This window comes from Gymnoscopelus braueri (assembly GCF_963280865.1).
Source record: "Gymnoscopelus braueri genome assembly, chromosome: 7".
NCBI lineage: Eukaryota > Metazoa > Chordata > Actinopteri > Myctophiformes > Myctophidae > Gymnoscopelus > Gymnoscopelus braueri.
The window spans coordinates 51,738,431-51,759,683 of record NC_137608.1 but is presented as its reverse complement, the minus strand read 5'-3'; the positions used below and the strand labels follow the sequence as shown (position 1 = coordinate 51,759,683).

The 21,253-nt window shown below is 41.1% G+C and overlaps 3 protein-coding genes across 3 annotated transcripts in view; all 3 read right to left on the bottom strand.

The window, feature by feature from the left end:
* Positions 1 to 21,253, bottom strand: part of LOC308087919 (H-2 class II histocompatibility antigen, E-S beta chain-like) — a 662,842-nt gene that overhangs the window by 146,099 nt on the left and 495,490 nt on the right. The window lies entirely within an intron of this gene.
* LOC308088503 (E3 ubiquitin-protein ligase TRIM47-like) lies at positions 2,950 to 6,261 on the bottom strand. The gene is made up of 4 exons (XM_080432971.1): positions 5,608 to 6,261; positions 5,007 to 5,093; positions 4,340 to 4,573; positions 2,950 to 3,262 (listed from the first exon to the last, which is right to left on the bottom strand). Exons 1-4 carry the CDS (start codon positions 6,235 to 6,237, stop codon positions 3,002 to 3,004), a joined length of 1,212 nt encoding a protein of 403 aa, XP_080289097.1. The 5' UTR covers positions 6,238 to 6,261; the 3' UTR covers positions 2,950 to 3,001.
* Positions 13,432 to 21,165, bottom strand: klf9 (Kruppel like factor 9). The gene is given in 3 exon segments (XM_080432465.1): positions 13,432 to 14,679; positions 20,061 to 20,295; positions 20,298 to 21,165. Coding segments are annotated over 3 exon segments (933 nt in total). The 5' UTR covers positions 20,703 to 21,165; the 3' UTR covers positions 13,432 to 14,386.

Here is a 21,253-nt window from a genome sequence, read left to right as displayed (position 1 = left end):
TTGAAGCTATTCAAAAATAGCAGATATACAAGCTCATAGCGCGGCACCGAGTGCCGCACTATGAGCTTGTAGATCTATTTTTTTTTTTTTTTTTTCGTGAAAATTTGTGCAAATCTTTGAATATTGTTTTAAAGTGAAACATATTTACTCAAATCTTTGCTTCTGGGGGATTCTATAAATAAAATGTCTAAATTAAAAAAAAACGTATGTTGCTACATCAGTGTGTTCACTAACTTTTTCCATGTCAAGGACCCCCGAAATTATATGTATTTGGCCACGGACCCCCATCTCAAAATATGTTGTATATGTACTATGAGCTTGTATATCTGCTATTTTTGAGTAGCCAAAGAAATATAAAATGACAGGGATACGTCCCCGGATTGAATGGGTTAATTAACATTAAAGGTAGGGTAAGTGATTTTCTTTGGTTAAAATAAGTGTTAAATAGCTCTATATTCTGATAGTACTCATTGCTATAGAGTGTTTGTTCCATGTCTCCCCAGCTCTTTATCAAACAGAGAATGCATTTTCAAATCGGGATTCAAATTTTATCCAATCAGGATGGAGAACTCAGTCAGGATACAGATTAATCAAGTGATATAGGAAGTGATGACACAAAGAAATGAGCAGACAAAATTGGAACTGGAATACTATAAAAAATGAAGCTGATAAATTGGTACTTTCTCCTAATTGGCTGAAAGTTTGTCACCTACCTGAAAATGTATTTTCTGTTTATTAAAGAACTGGAGAGACAGAGAGACTCCTGTTACTGAACAAACACTCTATAGCAATGATAACTATCAGAATATAGAGCTTTAACTTTTTAATAAAAAACGTTTAGTTTTAACCCAAAGATTTCACTTACCCTACCTTCAAATAAAAAAATAAATAAACCAAAATAGTCTAAATACAGATAACCTGGTCCCATGTCCTAAGCACCCTGCAGTGCAGTAGTTTATCTTGACTTTACGGCTATAATTTCTCATGACTTAAGCATGCACATGTTCATGTGTTTGTTGTTGAAAAGCGCCATCAGGCCATCGGCTATTTTTAGCACCATAGTAGCCATCTGTTGATGTGGAGAGAGTCCACCAGCAACCTTTACACACCTTTCAACCAGTGTTGATTTTGTCGACTAAAACTATGACGGAAAATCGTCAACTACCTTTTTTCCACTGACAAAAACTAAATTAAAAAAACTAAGCTACTATGACTAAAACTAAGACTAAATATATAATCAATTTCTTCAACAAATAAAAACTAGACAAAAAATGTTAGGGAGTGACTATTGATATCCAGCAGAACTAAAAGACAAGTCATGTTATGCTCGTTTGGGCTTGGGTGTTGCGCTCTGAAAATAGCAGATCCACAAGCTCACAACGCGCCGCGAGCTTGTAGATCGGCTATTTTCAGCATGCAACCAAGTGTAAAATCTGACATTTCGACGCCATCAATCCCTGCCAAAATACATTTTAGTCGACTAAATAAACTGTACATTTAGTCAACTAAAGCTAGACTAAAACATTTCAGATGACTAAAATATGACTAAAACTACATCAAAATGTGCTGTCAAAATCAACACTGTTTTCAACCAAATGACCTCCTGACTTTATTCCACTTACAGTCTGTAGGCCTACTGTAGTATAGCAATATAACAGCATTATATCTATATCATGATGACACTTGATACAGTCTGGGAGTGTTGACTCTTCCTGGTTGTAATTGCTTAAACTGTATTTTAAGTGAACTTATCCTTAAAAACTATGAGCACCAGTCGTAGAAATGGTTGTGTTGGATTGTAAGGATGAACTTGAGAGTATTATTAAGAAATGAAAGTAATTTTAATGTCAAAAAAATTCTGAGCAGTAACTACAGAGCTATGAACATTGTGATACATTGCAGGGTCTGTGATAACGTTCCCCGATTACAGTAGCGTCAACAACAACAAAAAACAACAACAACAAAAAAATGCTGATAAAACTAAAACAGCATTGATCATCATAATACACATTTACAGATTTAGTTTGTGTATTTAACTATATCTAACTTTATACACTTAGAAGTTTAAAAGATGTTCATCAAGGAGTAGATTATTTTAAGTATGTGAAATTCCAGTAAGATTTGTCACAATTGGGTAAAGACAATTATTCTATTACACAAAACCTTGTTGCCCTGTGAATGTTCCAATTTTACCACCAGGTGGAGCTAAGAAGTAATATAGGCCCATGCAGCATTATTCCCTGACAACATGAACACCAGGAAGTGGCAATAATTAAAATACAAGTTATCCATTCAAGTATACAGCATATTGTGCTGTTGGCAAAACTTGGGCACAATAGCTTTCTTCTGTAAATTAGGACCTAAGTCACTCTTTCACACTAAAATCCTCAGTGTTAATGTATACATTTTTAACTCAGAAAAGTGTACAAATAGACTCTTGGTGAAATGTGTATACTCTCAGAGTTCAATTGACATGAATGATTCTACTGTGTTCCCTTCACCATAGAAGAATATCCAGGTATTAAAGATAATTCTGATACTGTACAGAATGCCACCTGGTATGTATAAAATGTACAAAAACAATGTATATACTGGACAATCACACAGTGGGGTTTTATTTTGTATTTTCGATCTGCAACTAAAGTGGATGTCCCGCCCCCCTCCCCACTTCCGTTTAGTCTTTGCAGTCGCGTAAGTTTGTCCTATACCGTAAGTCAAATTAGTCTAATCATATATACCTTGCTGCTTATCAGAAATGGGAATTCAAAGATGTGTTAAAGATAGATGAAATAGATGACAATATTTTTTTTTGTGAACGGAAATGACAAACAGGCGGTGTAGTTCCAAAGTACCGCTGGAGTACCACTGTCGTCTACTTCTGTGGGGAATGGAGCCCCTCCCCCTGGCTGTGCTGTCGGGATCCCCCCCCCCCCCGCTGGACAACGGGCCTGGTCTGGCGACTTTGGAGCAGCGGTGGGAATAGGGGTCCGCATATCCCCGTTTATTTGTTCCAGCAGTTCCTTTGTACGTGTCCGGGCTTGCCGCACTCCCAGCAGGCGTCCCGTCTTATTGGCACAGAGGGCGGCACCGGCTTGAGACAGACAGACAGCCTCTTACCCTCACTTGCTATGTTGTTAAAGTCCATCTTGAGGCATTTTGACACATGTTGATTTAAGTTGGAGAGTAATTTCTCTATATCCCCCAAGGAAGTGTGAGAGCCAATGTTGATGAGCAGATCTTCAGGACAGAGAGATGGCAGATGCTATAAATGTAAAGGGAAAAAGGATGGCAATCAGTTTAGATATAGGCTACTGACTTCTAAACTTGCAGAGGTCATCCCAACAAGAGGCTACAGTACATCATGCATATTAGCCATTTAAAATAGTATGCGGGCAATGGCATCAGACATATTGTGACTGTTGACATGTGATTGCCATGGCCATGTTGAAGACTTTTGGGGAACTTTGCGTGAGGAAGCCTTCCTGCATTTCAATGTATTTGAACCAAAGGATATATTAACTGATTTTTTGTCCTCCAGCCACCACCAAAGGCCAGTTGGTAGTAGCTTCCATGTGGAGACAACTTGGGTTGAGTAATAATAGCTCAGATGCATTGTTTGTGTTTATTGTTTGTGGGTTGGGTACTGTCTTATAGGGTAAGTGATAATTTTTCGTATTTTTTTCTTCATTTTTGTTAAAAGGGTTAAAGTACTATATTCTGATAGTAATCATTGCTACAGAGCGTTTGTTCGGTCACAGGGGTCTATCCAGCTCTTTAGTAAACAGAATTTGTATGACGAATTTGTATGACGTTCTGCATAGTAGTATATTTGTATGTCTTAAATGTCATCATGATTTGAATGCACGGGGATCTCATTTTAAATAAGCCAAGTGCTTTTATGAGCGATCCAGTTTAGAGGACCTTGTATTGTGATTTGTACTTCCATGTACTGTTACCATGTCTTTCTAAATAAAGTATTCAATCAATCAATCAATATAGTACATTTTCAGGTAGGTGACAAAATTCAAGCCAATCAGGAGAGAGCACTGAAAATGCATTTTCTGTTTAATAAAGAGCTGTAGAGACATGGGAGATCCTTTTACTGAACAAACACTCTATAGCAATGAGTACTATCCGAATATAGAGCTATTTAACACTTATTTTAACCAAAGTAAATCACTTAGGCCTACCCTACCTTTAACTTACATAATTTATTTTCAGCAGAAAATGAAATTACTTGGAAATATTTCGACAAAATACACCAAACATGGAAAAGTAGATTATTCATTAATGTACTGATGTAACTCTTGAATCAAAGTGATGATGATGGCAGCATTACCTGTAGGAAATGAATAGGATCCTCAGTGTGAAAAAGTTGATCCAGTTCATCATCCTTCTGCTTCAGCGTTTCAAGAATATCCTCCAGCCTTTCCTCAAGCAGAACAGCTTCACTCAGATTGACTCGCTCTCGAGCTTTGATCAACTCCTTCAACTCAGAGCACTTTGTTCTTAGGAAGGTGATCAACTCCTTGAAGGTCTTGTTACTGGCATCCAGTGATGCCTTTACAGAATCCTGTAAGAAACATACCGTATTATTTAGACGGTTTACAAAACTACCTACTGGCATTATATTGAAGTTGTGTCTCGCTTTAGCCTTTTAGTCGTTTTCTCTTCCTTTTACTAGGACATATGTGTTATGTTGCAGAAGTGAATTTAGTTTGATCTACTTTCTGATAATCCTACGTTGTGCCACACATTTTTATACACTTTAGAATTATTTAGGTATTTAACATACAACATTTTCATTAATATGTTAGAAGGGTTAAATGTGTTATTTTGTGTGATTCTGTTATTGATATTTAAAAGAAAAAAAATCCAAATACAACATGCCCAATTTCATTGTCATTTTTCTACATCTCTAAGGGAGCCAAACATTTTTTTCTCAGTTTTATATTGTACAACTCTACTATAGATATAATACATACAATTAATTATGCTGTACTCACCTTAAAAGGTTTCACGGCCCCTCTTAACTCTTCCAGTTCCTTCTCTCGCTTTGTAATCTGTTGCTTGAAACTTGTACTTAATTCACTCTGTGGATAAGAGGAATATACTGTAACGTGACAATATGCCTCTACATCTATCTCTCTCTCTCTCTTTCTCTATAATGTCATATATATAATTTCATTTTCAACACTTTCATTGACTATGTGTAAGTCAAAGTAACCTCACTGTGAAACGCAAATCACTCCATTTACTTCAACACACTTGAAAGTCATTTGACTCCAAAAACATTAAAGGACGACTTCACCCATTTTTAACCTATCTTCATGTAATTGGTCCTCACCAATGCTCATTATTATATGGTAACATTTGTGTCCACTGCGTCTGTGTCTCAGAGGGCGCGCGCGTGTGCGTGCATGCATGCATGCGTGCGTGTGTGTGTATAATGTGAATAATGTAAATGCCTTCATGCGTGACCGATCTGTTATGATATTTATAGCATTTTTGCGACTCTAATTACAAAAAATGCGCAATATACTTAAGTTTACCAAGCTTTGCCTTGATTAATAAACTAGATCTCCAGACCACAACAAAATGCCCTACCTGTTTCTCAGTCTTGGCTGCAGCTGCCATGATGATGTCGTGGCCCTTGTGGTCGTCTATGATGCACAGCGGACAGACACACACCTTGTCGGTGCGACACCACGCCTCCAGAGGTTTGTTGTGCTTGGAGCAGACTTTGTCCTCCAGTTCACCCACCGCGTCGACCACCTTGTGTCTTTTAGCCGAGTGGAGCTCCTCGTGTCTGTTCAAATGAGCCTCGCAGTAGGACGCCAGGCAGTCCAGACAGGACTTGTCGGCCTTGCGTTTCCTCCCGATGCAGGCCGTGCACTCCACGTCCCCGGGAGCAGGGCTTGAAGCCTCGACACCAACAGGTAGAGTTTCCTCACCTGTAGCACGGAGTTTCTCCACCATTTCAGCCAGCAAGGGGTTTCTGCACAGCACAGGCCTCGGAGTGAAAGTCATCCTGCACTGTGGGCACCTGCATTCTGCCCTCTCCTCAGACTCCTGCCGATCCCAGCAGGCTTTGATACAGCCCATACAGTAGTTGTGTCCACAAGCAAGAGCCACAGGATCCTTCAGTAGACCCAGGCAGATAGCACAGGTGAAGCGGTCTTGCGAGATGCTTGAGCACGAGATGTCGGCCTTCTTTGACCTCAGATGTCGCTGCATTTTTTGTAGTCTTCTGCTGAGTAGGCTGCTCACACAAGCACTGATGACAGAAACACAGGGAAGAACAAGAGAAGCAGAGATAGGTTTCGTTTCAGTGAAAGAGAGAGCAGAACACATGGGGCTGGGCAAGTGAAGTGGGTGGAGCAAGCTGTGTGTGTGTGTGTGTGTGTGTGTGTGTGTGTGTGTGTGTGTGTGTGTGTGTGTGTGTGTGTGTGTGTGTGTGTGTGTGTGTGTGTGTGTGTGTGTGTGTGCGTGCGTGCGTGCGTGCGTGCGTGCGTGCGTGCGTGCGTGCGTGCGTGCGTGCGTGCGTGTGTGTGTGTGTGAGAAAGTACTTCCTGCTTCTCCAGAAACAAATCTATTTAAATGACATGATACTGATCATGATACTGACATGATACTGAAAGGATTGCAGCTGGCATGATACTCGAAGGCTTGCAGCTGGCAGAGGCCTGCATTTCCTTTATGTACATTTCCTGTATGTGAGCTACACTTGCTGCGTACGTGACATACAGCCTGTATCTATGGCTGATCAGTGAGGTCAAAGAGTACCCAAGATTTGATAGTTTTAACCAAATGTTACATGCACACATGCAAGTGTAAATCATCTGATGTTATTAATGATTTAATTTAATCATATATAATTGCTCATAATATGCAGTATAATTGCATTTATTGAATTATGCTCAGGTATAAGACACATTTTGGGGGAAAGTTAACCCCTCAGTATGCCCATATATGGCCATGCTGATAATGTTGTGCAAGGTGCAAAGTAAGCTTTTTTTTTGTGTGTGTGGGTGGCTGTTGGCAAAGTCACACATACACACACATACACACACACTGACTTCTTAAATTTTCTAAGAATCACCAAGACGTCTGACTTCTGAGAATCACGCCTTCGTGCACACACCTACGTGCACACACATACACACACTGATGTCTGGAGAGCTTACTTTAGACCGTACTACCGTATAAAGGGGCGCTCACAAGAGCATCACAGGAGAGGCTGCAGAGGCTGGAGAGGCAGAGGCTGAGGGAGACTTGGGAGGTTTTGGACACGGACGGCTGTTGGGGGGCTCTTAGGTTTTTGGGGCTTCTTCTCTTGCACCTTGCTCAGATGTTAAACAGTCATGGCTCCACATGGAAGGTAATAAAAATTACTTAAATTAAGAAGTTAAAAATTACTTAAATTAGGAAGGTAAAATATTACTTAAACAATAAATTAAATCAAAAAGGGTACATTTCTCTATTTTTAGATTAAACCTATTTAGTGCTACTTTAAGGACATTTTTGGAATTACCAAATTTAGACTAGCCTGTATTTCAGGCTGAATGAGATCTAAATGGAACCTCCTCTTTTTAATCTAAATTATAAATTAGTTTAGGACAAGCCTAACTTAAGGCATTTATCTGACCAGACAGACATGAAACCTTACTAGATTTCATTTCTATTTGTATTTTGTATTTGTATTTTGTATTGTTAAATACACATCTGTAATCCCACTATGAACTGAGCAAATAAAGGGAAGCTTTTAATCTTCCAAAAAGCCTCATTTTCTGAGTTAAAGATAAATAGACTAGGGGTTTCTTTTGAAGGACACCATCACGCCCTCTGTGAGTATGAGAATTCCACACTACGGCAACATACATACACATTCAATTCACACGTCCCATACAGGTAGAGATTTGTAACTGATGCAAAGTTTGATGCCAACGTTTGATGCAATGCTGTGCGGAGTAATGTATTGAGTAATGATTTTGGAGTGTAATGTTTGGTATGCAATGAATTGTGAGCATTGAGTTGTTTTGCAATGACAGTGTGCTATGATGATGTGCTGTGGGTTGGCATGGTGGCGTAAAGAGTGATACGGTTTGCATGTGTTGGCTCATTATCCCTAGGTGACTGGACTTAAGAGTAACAATAATTCTCTGGGTGGTAGGCATTGGGGATGTAGTGGGTTTGTAAAATACATGAGCTTCAGTGCATTTCTCTAGTCAGAGGAGTAAGATAGGTTGTTTCAGTGGAGTCTCTTGACTGAGTGAAGGTCAAGTTGATATTTCTGTTGAAGCGGGCCGGTAAGTTTAGGGGGCCCCTCTGCCTCCTGCCTTTCTTATAACTGTGATATCCTCAGATCCATAGTTTGTCTTAAGTCGGGGACTGGATATTATGGTAGGGGATTAAGTTATTAACCCTTCCATTGTGTTAGGGTCTTTTTTGACCCGTTTTCAAGTTTGAATAGGTAAAAAGTACCCTTTACATTTCTTTATTGGAACGAGGCTTCATGATATCCTCAGAAATAGCCATTTTAACACAACAAAATTATTTATCATCATTTTAATTAATTCTGATGGTCTCAAAAAAAAATGTGACACTTGTGGTGTTAGGGTCCGAAATGACCCGGCAAAGAAGTGTGGCTCAATTCCCCCCCAAATTGTCAATATTCAATGTTTACATGTTTGAGAGTGAGAAAGTTTGAGTTTATGAAAAATAAATTACTTTTTACCTTCTATGGTATACGGGTCATTTCGGACCCTAACACCACTAGTGTCACTATTTTTTAATAATTTTAACATATTTTAAAGTTACAAAACGAAAACAAGTATTTTTTTTATTATTTTTTTGCAAGTGTGTTCTAATTATTATTCTTAATTATTCTATTATAGCTAGATAACATCATTATCAATTGCCTTCATTATAGGAAATTTAATGAGTGAATTTTAACATTTTTATAATAGAAAACGAGATTTATTGAAATATGAAACCCTAGCCCTATCCCAACATAATATTTAAAAAAGTGTTTACATGGATATGAATGCATTACAAGTCAGCTATGAGGTGGGAGAAAAATTATAATGAAAATACTTATTTTCTGAGTATTTTGGGCTGATTTAAATCACAGGTCAAATTTGACCCGCTAACACCACAAGTGGATGCAGTTTTCTAACACAATGCAAGGGTTAAAGGGCTTACAGATGGTGACCAGACTTAGATAAATTCCCTGAAGGCCACGGGCCTGCTAACACAGTCGAATTTGCTCTGAAATCACCATGGCGGAGAACAGGTTGTTCTTCCGTCGCCACAAGTAAATATACAGTTTTACGCTTCTGTGTGTTGCTTGTTTAAAAGGTCCCTGAGCCCGGGGACCTCCTATCTGTATATTGAACGCCGCTCCAGTCGTGGTCTGGAACGGTTTTTAACATGATACCGACCATGATTCATGGTCGGTATCATGGTCAGTATCATGTCAGTATCATGGTCAGTATCATGTCCATGCTATGTCAGTATCATGTCAGTATCATGGTCAGTATCATGTCAGTATCATGGTCAGTATCATGTCAGTATCATGTCCATGTCATGTCAGTATCATGTCAGTATCATGTCAGTATCGGTTAAGTAGAGCCGTGTGCCATTCTTAATGAATAATCATCAATCAGCAGCTTATTCTCAATTTAATATATTTATTTACTTTTTTGAGCAGTGTGGGGGAACTGACTAACCAGGGGCCAAATAGTTTTCCATAAGCTGCTGATTGATGATTATTCATTAAGAATAAGTTGTGTTTTCTGCATTATGTAGGCCTACTTAAGCCATATTGCATTTAGGCTGTTTGGGCTTATAGAACAATATTATGTCATTCCTGCTGCTGGTGAGGTGTAGAGATATTAGGCCTACCTGAGAATCATAGATTCCATATGAATAAGAAGGGGCTGGGTAAAACACTGGTGTCAAATTGTATTCCCTGTTATTAAGCAGTCATTTGGTTGTATTTGTAGGCATTTTACTGTATTACTAGATCAGGATTAGAAGTAACTCGGGAAAAATACTTGTATATTTCTGCCTTTAACAAGACCTAAGAGCCTATAAAACCCTGCTGATTCCACAATACAAGCCTATTTTAACATATTTTCCTGGTTGCTTTGGGTGTAGGGGTCCTATCGTGTAGACAATCTGTGCAAATATGATGTAAATCCAACCAGTATGTGGAAAACTTGGCACTCCCTTTATTGAAGAATTTCATGACTTTTGCTGTAAAAGTACAACTTGTGACAATCCATTTCATGAAGGAGACATCTTAACATTTTGTTCTACCCCGGGTAAGGGTATCTCAAAAACTAAGGGTCTTCTTGAGGGTTTGTTCCTGCTCTATTGATCATACTACAGCGTCACACAAAAGCATCAAATGTAGCAGATCGATATGCGACTTATTTCGAGCTTGTAGATCTGTTTTGCTATTTTTGCATTTGAATCCTGAAAGGTAACAGTTTTGGACTTTCCACCCGACATATAGACGATATACTTTGTTGTCCGGTGTCCCCCAGGTGTCTATGCAAGGTCCACTACCGTTTCCCCTCGACACCAAATCTCTTTTGCAGAAAATAGCCGATCTACAAGCTGTTACATCTGCTATTTTCCGCCGAATGTTCGCCACAGGGGCGCTAGGGTTCATGTGGCTTAAAACCTTGCTCCTCAGTGGTATAGAAATGGTGGTGTGACCTGGCGTGTAAGGATGAACTTCAGAGAGTATCATTAACAAATGAAAGTCATTTTAATGTTAAAGGGTTTCTGACCAGTAATTACAGAGCTATGAACATTGTGATGATAAATCGCAGGGTCTGTGATGATAACGTTCCCTGATTACAGCAAAGGGTTCCCAAACCTTTCAGGCCGCGACCCCACCAAAATAATCATATTCGAACAGGGGCCCCCCCCCAAAATAATCACATTTTAACTGGGGACCCCCCACCCTGACAAGCACTTGTCAAATTGTAGGCATTATTTAGTTTGACTCGGTTCCACAGATAAACCTTGAAAATAGCCAAACTACAAGCTCACAACGCCTCGCACTGCGAGACGTTGTGAGCCCCCCCCATCGGGGGACCCCCACAAAATAATTTGGTGGACCCCCCTGGGAGTCCCGACCAGTTTCCCAGTTTAGGAACCACTGGATTACAGTACAGTAGCGTCAAAAGTTACAACTTCACACTGTGAAAGGCACTGACATAGGATCACAGTTGCCATGTAATGCTGTTAATAAAAAAAACTAAGACAGCATTGATCATCATAATACATATTTACAGATTGAGTTTTGCGTATTTAACAATATCTAACTTTATACACTACTTCAACACTTATGATACATTTCCGTGGCAAATAAGTGTCAAAACCTCTCAGCCCCATTAGCAGTTATACAAAATATTTTCATCAAAGAAATGAACATAACAAAAATATTAAATACATTTTTTTTTTGCCAGACATATGCATACATACTACATGACCGAGGAATTATTGTTATACAACAAGCGTGAGAAATGCTTGTAAGATTTGTCACAGTTGGATAAAGATTTACAAGGCCTACACAAAACCTTATTTTCCTGTGCTACATGTTGTGCTTCCAAGTTACCACCAGGGGGGGCAGTAAACTTGCATAACATCATTATCCCCTGACACAGATATTGTTATGAATTATTATGAACACCAGGAAGTGGCAATAGTTAAAATAAAAGTTATCCATTCAAGTGCACAGAAATTGGTGCCGTTGGCAAAACTTGAAAAGGGCACAACGCCCTCTTTGTGTGAATTAGGACCCATAAGTCACTCTTTCACAGTAACATCCTCAGTGATGACGTATCCATTTTGAACTCTGAGAGTGTACAGATAAGGGTCCATTTGGTTAAATTTGTACACTCTCAGAGTTAAATTAACTCTAAAGAATCGTACTGTGTTCCCTTCACCATATGTATGTATGAATATCCAGGTAGGCATAAAAGAAGATTCCAATCTTAAGTTTCCCGCTTATTAAGTACAATATTGTATCCTCTGAGCAAGCAGGCCGGCTCTATTGGCTCAATGGTAAAACAATGTCAGCACTTGCACAGGAAACCGGGTTCAAATCCGGGGTGGAGGAGGATACATAGTGCTACTTTAATGCAATGATATCATTCATTTTCAAGTTGAGAAACACACCAGCTACATGTAGGCTATATAGTCTATCATCCAGCAGTAAACCTGATTAAATTAATTGCAGAAGTAAATGAAATTTCCACGCTCATTAATTCTCCATATCATAAACGTTGCCTTATCATTACCCTCTAGTTGAGTACAATATGCTATAATATCTGACAAAATAGTTAATTCAATCTATTTACATGATAACAATACTTATACATTCACCTTGTCTTGCAGTGGCAAGTTAACTGTGTGTGTGTGTGTGTGTGTGTGTGTGTGTGTGTGTGTGTGTGTGTGTGTGTGTGTGTGTGTGTGTGTGTGTGTGTGTGTGTGTGTGTGTGTGTGTGTGTGTGTGTGTGTACTTTTTCTCCTTGTGAGAACCAAATAATGTGAGTCTTCACAAGGATAGAAAGATTAGGGAAAATTGTGGAAAGTGGGAACATTTTTGGTTTTAAAGAGGCTGTTGTACTGTAAATACAGAGTTTATGGCTTTATTCTGTACGTGAAAACTACATTTATTTCCCAGGAAACTTTTCAAACACCTAAAACTAGGGCTGGGCAAATATTCCGTACCTATTTTTTTTCCTCCACAATTTAGTCTTTATGCCAGTTAATTCCTCCACACACACCTTTCTGTGTTGTCACTGCTGTCGTATCCTACTGACTCACCTCGCCAGTGAGGAGCCCCCACCGAGAGGACGTATAGAGCATCAGTCCTACTCCTCCCGCCCAACACAGGTGCGGTCCCCCCAGCCCGTGGGTGCAGTGACAAATATCATCCTACCCTCCCGGCTTCCCTCCCCCGGACACGGGCCAATTGCGTTCGTACGGACGCTCGACGAAGCCGGGGGCACCGCGGTGGCAGTGTTGATTTTGACAGCAAATTGTGATTTAGTTTTAGTCAATTGTCTTTTGAATACAATTCCATTTAGTTTTAGTCATATTTTAGTCATCTGAAATGTTGACTAAATATCATAAGATTATAGTCAACTAAATCTACAGTTGATTTAGTCGACTAAAATGTATCTTGGCGGTGCCTTGATGGCGTCCTAATGCCTGATTTTACACTTGGTTGCATGCTGAAAATAGCTGATCTACAAGCTCACCACGCGTCGCAGCGCGACGCGTGGTGAGCTTGTAGATCAGCTATTTTCAGAGCGCAACACCCGAGCGCAACCAAACATAAAATGACTTGTGTTTTAGTTCTACTGGATCTCTTCTCCATTAGTCCCTCAGTAACATTTTAGTCTAGTTTTTAGTTTTAGTCGACGGAATCAACACTGCACGGTGGATTCGAACCCCTACAGTCTGCGGTGGTGGGCAGGTACTTTACCACTGCGCCACCCGAGCGCCCCTCATATCACAATATATGTTTTACCGAATACCTTGACATCGATATTATGTATGTGGGAATATTGGTGCTTTCACAAAATATTTACACAATGAGAGTTTTGATAAATATATGATCAGTAATGCCTATGTCATAACTTAGTGGGTAAAGGCAAATGATAGAACAGTCAGGTAAGTTCAGGCAACTAAAGTACTGAACATGTACATTAACTAGCGTCAGTCCGTGGCGTTGAAAAGGCAGCGGTCCAACTATGTGGCATTTGTGTGGGAGATATACCGCACGTTTGTATTGGTGCGTGTATGCAACGCATTCTCTAGCCTGGGATCCAGCCTGATTCACTACCTTAGGCAGATTCATTTTTTCTCACTTCGCTTATCAGTCTGGCCAGCCTCCTATTTGACTCCTATTTCAATTACGTAGGCAAGTCAGGAAGTGACTCGAGTTTTACATTGGACAACACTGGATCCCAGGCTACGCTTTCTCACTCCCAAGACGGCTAACGGGTGACTTCTTAGGACGGATTTGACCAAATGTTTGACTTGTAGATCGGCTATTTAAAAAATATTATATAATATAATATAAAATATATTATATTCTTTGACCATTTGGCCAATGTTTGACCAGTTTTTATTGTATAGTTTGTTGATCACTTTTGATGCAGTTAATGGTCTCTTTACTTTTCCTTAATTTTACGTTTGAAAAGGTCTTAAAAGTCTTTAAATTGTCACTTAACTGTCATCTGGGGACCCCCCCCCAAAAAATCATGTGGGCACTGGGGGGACCCCTCTGGCCTGGGAGTCCCGACCCACAGGTTGAGAACCACTACTATAAATTAGTATCACATGCGTGTTTCATTCACAGCCCGGCGGGGCTCTGGTCCCCCGAGTCGGTGGAGGAGACGGACACGGAGCACCGCCGTCTCTTGGTGGCGACGCCGCCGGTGGAGGAGCACTGAAGCATGCTGGGATGGAAGCCGGCGTGGCGGCGGGCGTGCTTGGTCAGGTGGTCGCTCCGCATGAAGCTCTTGTCGCAGAGCGGGCAGCGGAAGCGCTTCTCGCCCGTGTGCGTGCGGTAGTGGCGCGTCAGCTCGTCCGAGCGCGAGAACTTCTTGCCGCAGTCCGGCCAGGTGCACTCGAACGGGCGCTCGCCTGGAGGAAAGCGCACGCACACACATACGCACACACACACACACACACACACACACACACACACGCACACACACACACGCACACACACACGTACCATATGTACCAACACATACACACAATTGAGCAAGAAAGAGGGAGAGAAAATGGAAAAAAGTTAGACAGAAACAGATATATGGACAAATATTATTAACATGCTTTCATTAAACTCTAAATAGGGGTAGTTATTTATTTTGTTTTGTTTTATAAAATAAATTGTAGTTGAATTCATATTGTCATTTATTTGGTCTATTATTATTTTATTTTTATCTCTTTGCTGTTGACTTGCACTTTTTTTTTATATTGCATGAGGAGCCTAATCCACATCCATATCATTAGAAATAAGCATCGTACTATATATTGTCTCGGTCGGGTGGAAACCTCATATGTCCTACCTAAACTGTTACATTTCAGGATTCAAATTCAAAAATAGCAAGAGTAGCAGATCTACAAGCTCAAAGCGTGTTGCTTCTCTCTGCGTTTTGAGCTTGTAGATCTGCTACTTATGATGCTTTTGTGTGACGCTGTAGTATGATCAAGTAGGGGCGTTAATTTAAGAAAAAACACTAAAAGTTTGAATATGGACAATTCCTTTTAACAGGACGTCCATGAAAGTCCTTGCGGGCTTGTTTCCAATGAGGGCCTGTGAGCAATTAGGGGTTAAGAGTCTTGCTCAGGGACAAATTTCATTTCATCGACACATATGCTGGCGTGGCCTGGAATCGTACCTGGGGCAACCAGGGCCTCTGGCTCCCTAGGCGGGCTCACTAACCACTCAGCTATGGCCGCCCACCGACATAAGAGGTTTCTGCCCGACAGCAATGAAATGTGATCTTTGGTGCTGGTGTAATATTGTCTGCATTTACATGAAGGCTCCACATTTGTATCTAATGAAAATCAATCAATGACACAAACAAAAACACAGAATGAGTGCAGTGCAGACTAGAGTACAAAAAGCTTTGATCAACAATGTCAACTGAAGCTGTTTCTCAATTGTTAGCAGGAAACCAGTCCTGCTTGTCACAGCACTTTTTATAGGAACACAATTTGGCAAAACTTTTAACAGACTGACAAATACTGAGTCATAAGTACGGCACACACTCATAAAACAGTGGTTCTCACACTTTCTCATGTCAAGGACGCCCAAAATGATGGTGTTTTTTTGGCTGTCTGTCTGAAAAAATATTTTTGTGTCAGGATTAAAATAAAAAAACAGATCTACAAGCTCATATCGCGGCAGGAAGTGACGCGCTATGAGCTTGTAGATCTGCCATTTTTGAAAAATGTGGTTAAAGTGGTTAAAATGATTGTGCCGCCATATTATCTAGTTTTGCTGGGGACCCCCTGGTACCCCCCAAAGGACCCCTGTGGGTCCCCGGACCCCACTTTGAGAACCAATGTCATAAAAGACACACAGTCACACATGATCAACTGCAACCAGTGATGGAAGAAGTACTCCACATGTTTTACTTAAGTGAAAGTATCAATAGGCCTACCCTATTGTAGAAATAGTCTGTTACAAGTACAAGTTCGGTATTCAAAATGTACTTGAGTAAAAGTACAAAGGTATAGGCATCAAGCATCAAAATGTACTTAAAGTACCAAAAGTAAAAGTACTCATTATGCAGAAGGTCCCATTTCACAAGTTTTCAAATGTATAAAATGTTTAAAAATCCTTTGAAAATAGCAGACGTGTTGTGAGCTTGTAGATCTGCTATTTTCAAATTGCCAAAGTATACATATAGGTCTGAAATGGTTTTGTAATGATAATCAAAATCTACAAAGTAACTAATGTTTTCAAATAATCATAGTGGAGTAAAAAGTACAATATTTGCCTTTGAGATGTAGTGGAGTAGAAGTAAAATTATTGAAGTGGAATTTATGGAAGTACTCCAGCAAAGTAAAAAATATAATAATGATTGTAGCTACGTAAGTACAGTATACTTGAGTAAATGCACTTAGTTACTTTCCACCCCTGACTGCAACAACCAAAAAAACTCCATGCATGCAAAACAAAAATAGCACATCCTATACAAGCCTCTAAATCTGGCTTATAATAAAACCACACAGAACTACTAGCTGCACGCCCCCCCCCCAGCCACCCACGTGGTGTGTGTCTGTCTCTCTCTCTCTCTCTCTCTCTCTCTCTCTTCTCTCTCTCTCTCTCTCTCTCTCTCTCTCTCTCTCTCTCTCTCTCTCTCTCTCTCTCTCTCTCTCTCTCTCTCTCTCTCTCTCTCTCTCTCTCTCTCTCGCACGCCCACCCTTCCACCCACGTGGTCTCTCTCTCTCGTGTTGTTTACAACCCGGGAGAGATGATGACGTAGGAGGAACTGTAGTGGTGCAAGGGGGCGGGGTGAGGGGGAGAGAGGGTTACCTCCGGACACCATGAGAACATGTGGGGACAGACAGCAGTGTATGGAAAGGAAAGTAACTGAGTACATGTACTCAAGTACTGTATTTAAGTAAAAAAAAAAAATTTTTTTTTTACTTTACTGGGGTATTTCCAATTTTCAATACTTTTACTCCTACTCCACTTCATCTCAGAGGCAAATATCGCACTTTTACTACAATTATTTGAAAACTTTAGTTACTAGTTACTTTGCAGATATAAATTATTATATCATAAAACATGCATTAACCAGTTTAACCCTATTTTATAGCTAAGCTATTGGAAAATAGCAGATCTACAAGCTCACAACGCGTCGCATTGCGACATGCTGTGAGCTTGCAGATCTGCTATTTTCAACCATTTTAGTACTTTTACTTTTGTTCCTATAAGTATATTTTAATGCCAATACTTTTGTTCTTTTACTCAAGTAACATTTTGAACACAGGCCTTTTACTTGTCACAGAGTATTTACATTGTGGTATCGCTACTTTTACTTAAGTAATAGATCGGAGTACTTTTTCCCACCACTGACAGACAGCCAGCAATGTCACAGCGACCCGCATGTGTTTGTTGACTCATATCACAAAACCTCTTATCTCCATATTCGGACTTTTCGTGTTTTTGTTTCATAAATTAACGCCCTACTTGATCATACTACAGCATCACACAAAAACAGCAACATTGTTGCTACTCCTTAAGGAGCTTGTAGATCTGCTACTGTTGCTATTTTTGAATTTGAATCCTGAAAAATAACAGTTTTGGACATATGAGGTTTCCACCCGACAGAGACAAAATGCTTCTATGTGGCATCATGTCCGGGTCACTGTAACCATGTGACCTTACATGCTCTCTCGGACGATTTTTAAGCTACTATAGATAAACAACCGATTATCTTCACTGTCTCCGCCAGGCCGAACGCATGGCCGAGCCTATGTTTGTGCACACACACACACTCCCTGGATGCCAGAGCAGAACCTCTGCCCCCAATTCTTCACATGGGCCTGTTATAGCGCCACCAACAGGCCGATTTGTGCTAAACACATTTTTTGACAGTAGGCCTACTCCTACAGATTTTGTCCAAACATCACGCTAATCGATACACAGTATCTCTATTGTCATTAGACCAAAGAGGTCTGTCAGATTTTTCATATTCCATCCTGAATCAGGATCTGTGTAAGACTTTGTATGCACACTCCCTAGAGGCCAAGGAAAAACCTTTGCCCTGCATTTTTCACATTTGCCTTTTATAGCGCCACCAGGTGGCCGACTTATGTGATTTAAAAAAATATATTAATCCTTCAGCTTTTATCAAAACGTCACACAAATCATTACACATTAAGTCAAGTGATCAAGACGGATCCATCTGATTTCCGAACATTGCCGGCCCACAATAACCTACCTGACCTGGCGGATACTGTACTCCGAGGAGCACTTTTTCTAGTTTTTTATCATTTACATTGATAATTGCCAATTTTTATAATAGAAAATAATAATAATGTAATTGGTAGTGTACTACTAATAATACTTAGATCATTTGTAATAGACCTATTACACTATTATGCTGTATAATAGTGTAATAGGTCGATTTTATAAACATAATTTATGCTTGGCCTTGTTCCAACTTCAATAAAAATGTTAAATAACATGCTTATTAAAAAAGCATGTAGCACCTGATTAATATCTAGGCCTATAGACCACAAGGGATATGTAGCCTATAATAATAAGTGACCTTGTTGTGGTGTTAGTAGTGTTAGATAACTTAATATCTGAATAAAGTGGTTTACCACATGCAGACATATACATGGGGCGTGGCGTTTATAGTCTACAGGCCTACGTTCCCAGAACATAATCTGTGTGCGTGTCAACATCACGCACGCACGCACGCACGCACACAGGGCCGTGTTAATGTCAGAATGGGCCCTAGGCAAAGGCCAATTTTCAGACCCCCCCCCCCCCGTGCATGTGCGCGCGCGAAAATTTTCGGTTTTATACCGGGTTTATTGCTTCTTTGGGTGTTTTTGTTACATTAATTTGGTTAATTTGGTTAATTCTGTACTGTAGTTTGTCTTTCAGTATTGTCTTTCAAAAAATGCCTATGTCCCCCGACAGGACATAGGCATTTGCCTACATTGCCTGTGCATAAAAACGGCCCTGCACGCACACACACACACACACACACACACACACACACACACACACACACACACACACACACACACACACACACACACACACAGCTGCGGTCAACCCCCCAACTGTGCTATTTCATAGGAAGGCCCCTTCCTTTTCCTATAATCTGTAATTCATTTGCAGGAACATCGTGTGTCCCCCCCCCCCCCCTCTCTCTCTCTCTCTCTCTCTCTCTCTCTCTCCTCTCCTCTCTCTCTCTCTCTCTCTCTCTCTCTCTGTCTCCTTGGCACGCTAGCTGTGTCAGTTGACATGAACTGTCGCCTAAACACGAGCATAATAAATATCACGTTTCAGTTTCTGAGAGAGAGAGAGAGAGAGGGAGAGGGAGAGGGAGAGGAGAGAGAGAGAGAGAGAGAGAGAGAGAGAGAGAGAGAGAGAGAGAGGAGAGAGAGAGAGAGAGAGAGAGCGAGCTTTGTAAAGGTAAAACAGCTGAGCCAATGTGGGGAGATGAAAAAACTGAGAATTGTGTTAGCAAAAGAAACGTTATTTTCGTGTATTTTGCAACATTATTGATCAGACATGGTCATGGATGGTTTGTTGTCAGATGTCAGTGAGTCACCTGAAAAAGCCACCATCTATGCACCCACTGACACTCACTCGTATGCAATTGCACCATCAGATGACCCTCACCCACTCACACTCTATGCCCCCTCACCCATGCACCCACACTCACCCCGTATGCATCCTCAGATGACCCCTCACCATGCACGCACTCACCCGTATGCACCCTCAGATGACCCTCACCCATGCATGCACCCACACTCACCCGTATGCACCCTCAGGTGCGCCTTGAGGTGCGACGACTTGCCGTAGGTCTTCCCGCAGCCCGCAAAGGGACAGCGGTGCCTCTTCTCGGGTGAAGAATTAGAGTCGTGTAGTCCCGTGGAGGAGGAGGAGGAGGAGGAGGTCAATGATAACGCCTTTTTCCTGTGATTCCGTGACTGTTTGGCCGCCAGTACTGTCACAGCGGCGGTGGAGGGGGTCACCACCGGGGTGGCTCTGGTTCTGGTTCTTCCGCGACCGAGCCGCCACCAAACCGGGGGCGCACCGGGTCTGGTGGCCGCTCGGTCGCCCCCCCACCACCACCACGACCCCCCTTGACCTGCGGGTCAAACATTGCCTCCTTGACCTGGTGGTCCACCTTGTCCACCAGCTCTCCCCCGTTGTTGTTGTCGTCGCCCCCGTTAACGCCGGGGTTGTTGCATTTGTTCAGGTCCAACAGGATCATGGCCACCATCAGTAAGGTCCGGTTCTCCTGGCTGTCCTTGGTGACCTCTGTCAGTGTCGCTCCACCGGCGTCGGGACCACCGGACGCGTCTCCTGTCCGCTGGCCGGAGGAGACTGAGAGACACCGGGTGGTCTGAGTCTGACGATGATGCGTCTCTGCGGCGAAAAAATCCAACTCCATCATCTTCTTGACTTTAATTCACCATAAAGACCCTTAATATGTTAATGATCCGCTTTGGATTAATGACACCGCAGATCCAGCTGCTTGTGTTTGCTGCTCCTCTCCAATTAACTCAATCGATCCAATTATAGGCTATAATAACAGAGAGATGATGAATAAATCATCACAGACATCACAGGAAACAGAAACTTGTCCTCTCCTCCTATACACGTGTTCGTCTTCTTCCAATGTGACCTGGACCCCTAAAAGCACGGGTTGCGATTTTTATGAGGCAAATAAATAAAAGCTTGAAGTTAACCGTCGAGTGCTTTTTCTCCTCCTCTGGCTGCATGGATCAAATAGCCATATAATAATAACCTGGTCCGTTATAGGCTGCTATACTATATGAAATACCATGTTAAACCAAGGAGGTTTTTCCTTCTATAATCCATGGAGTTGTTGTGTCGTCGGCTCGTTGCCTCTCTCTCTCCTCTCTCTCTCTCTCTCTCTCTCTCTCTCTCTCTCTCTCTCTGTCACACATGCGTCAACTTGTCCTGTATTTTACGGCATGG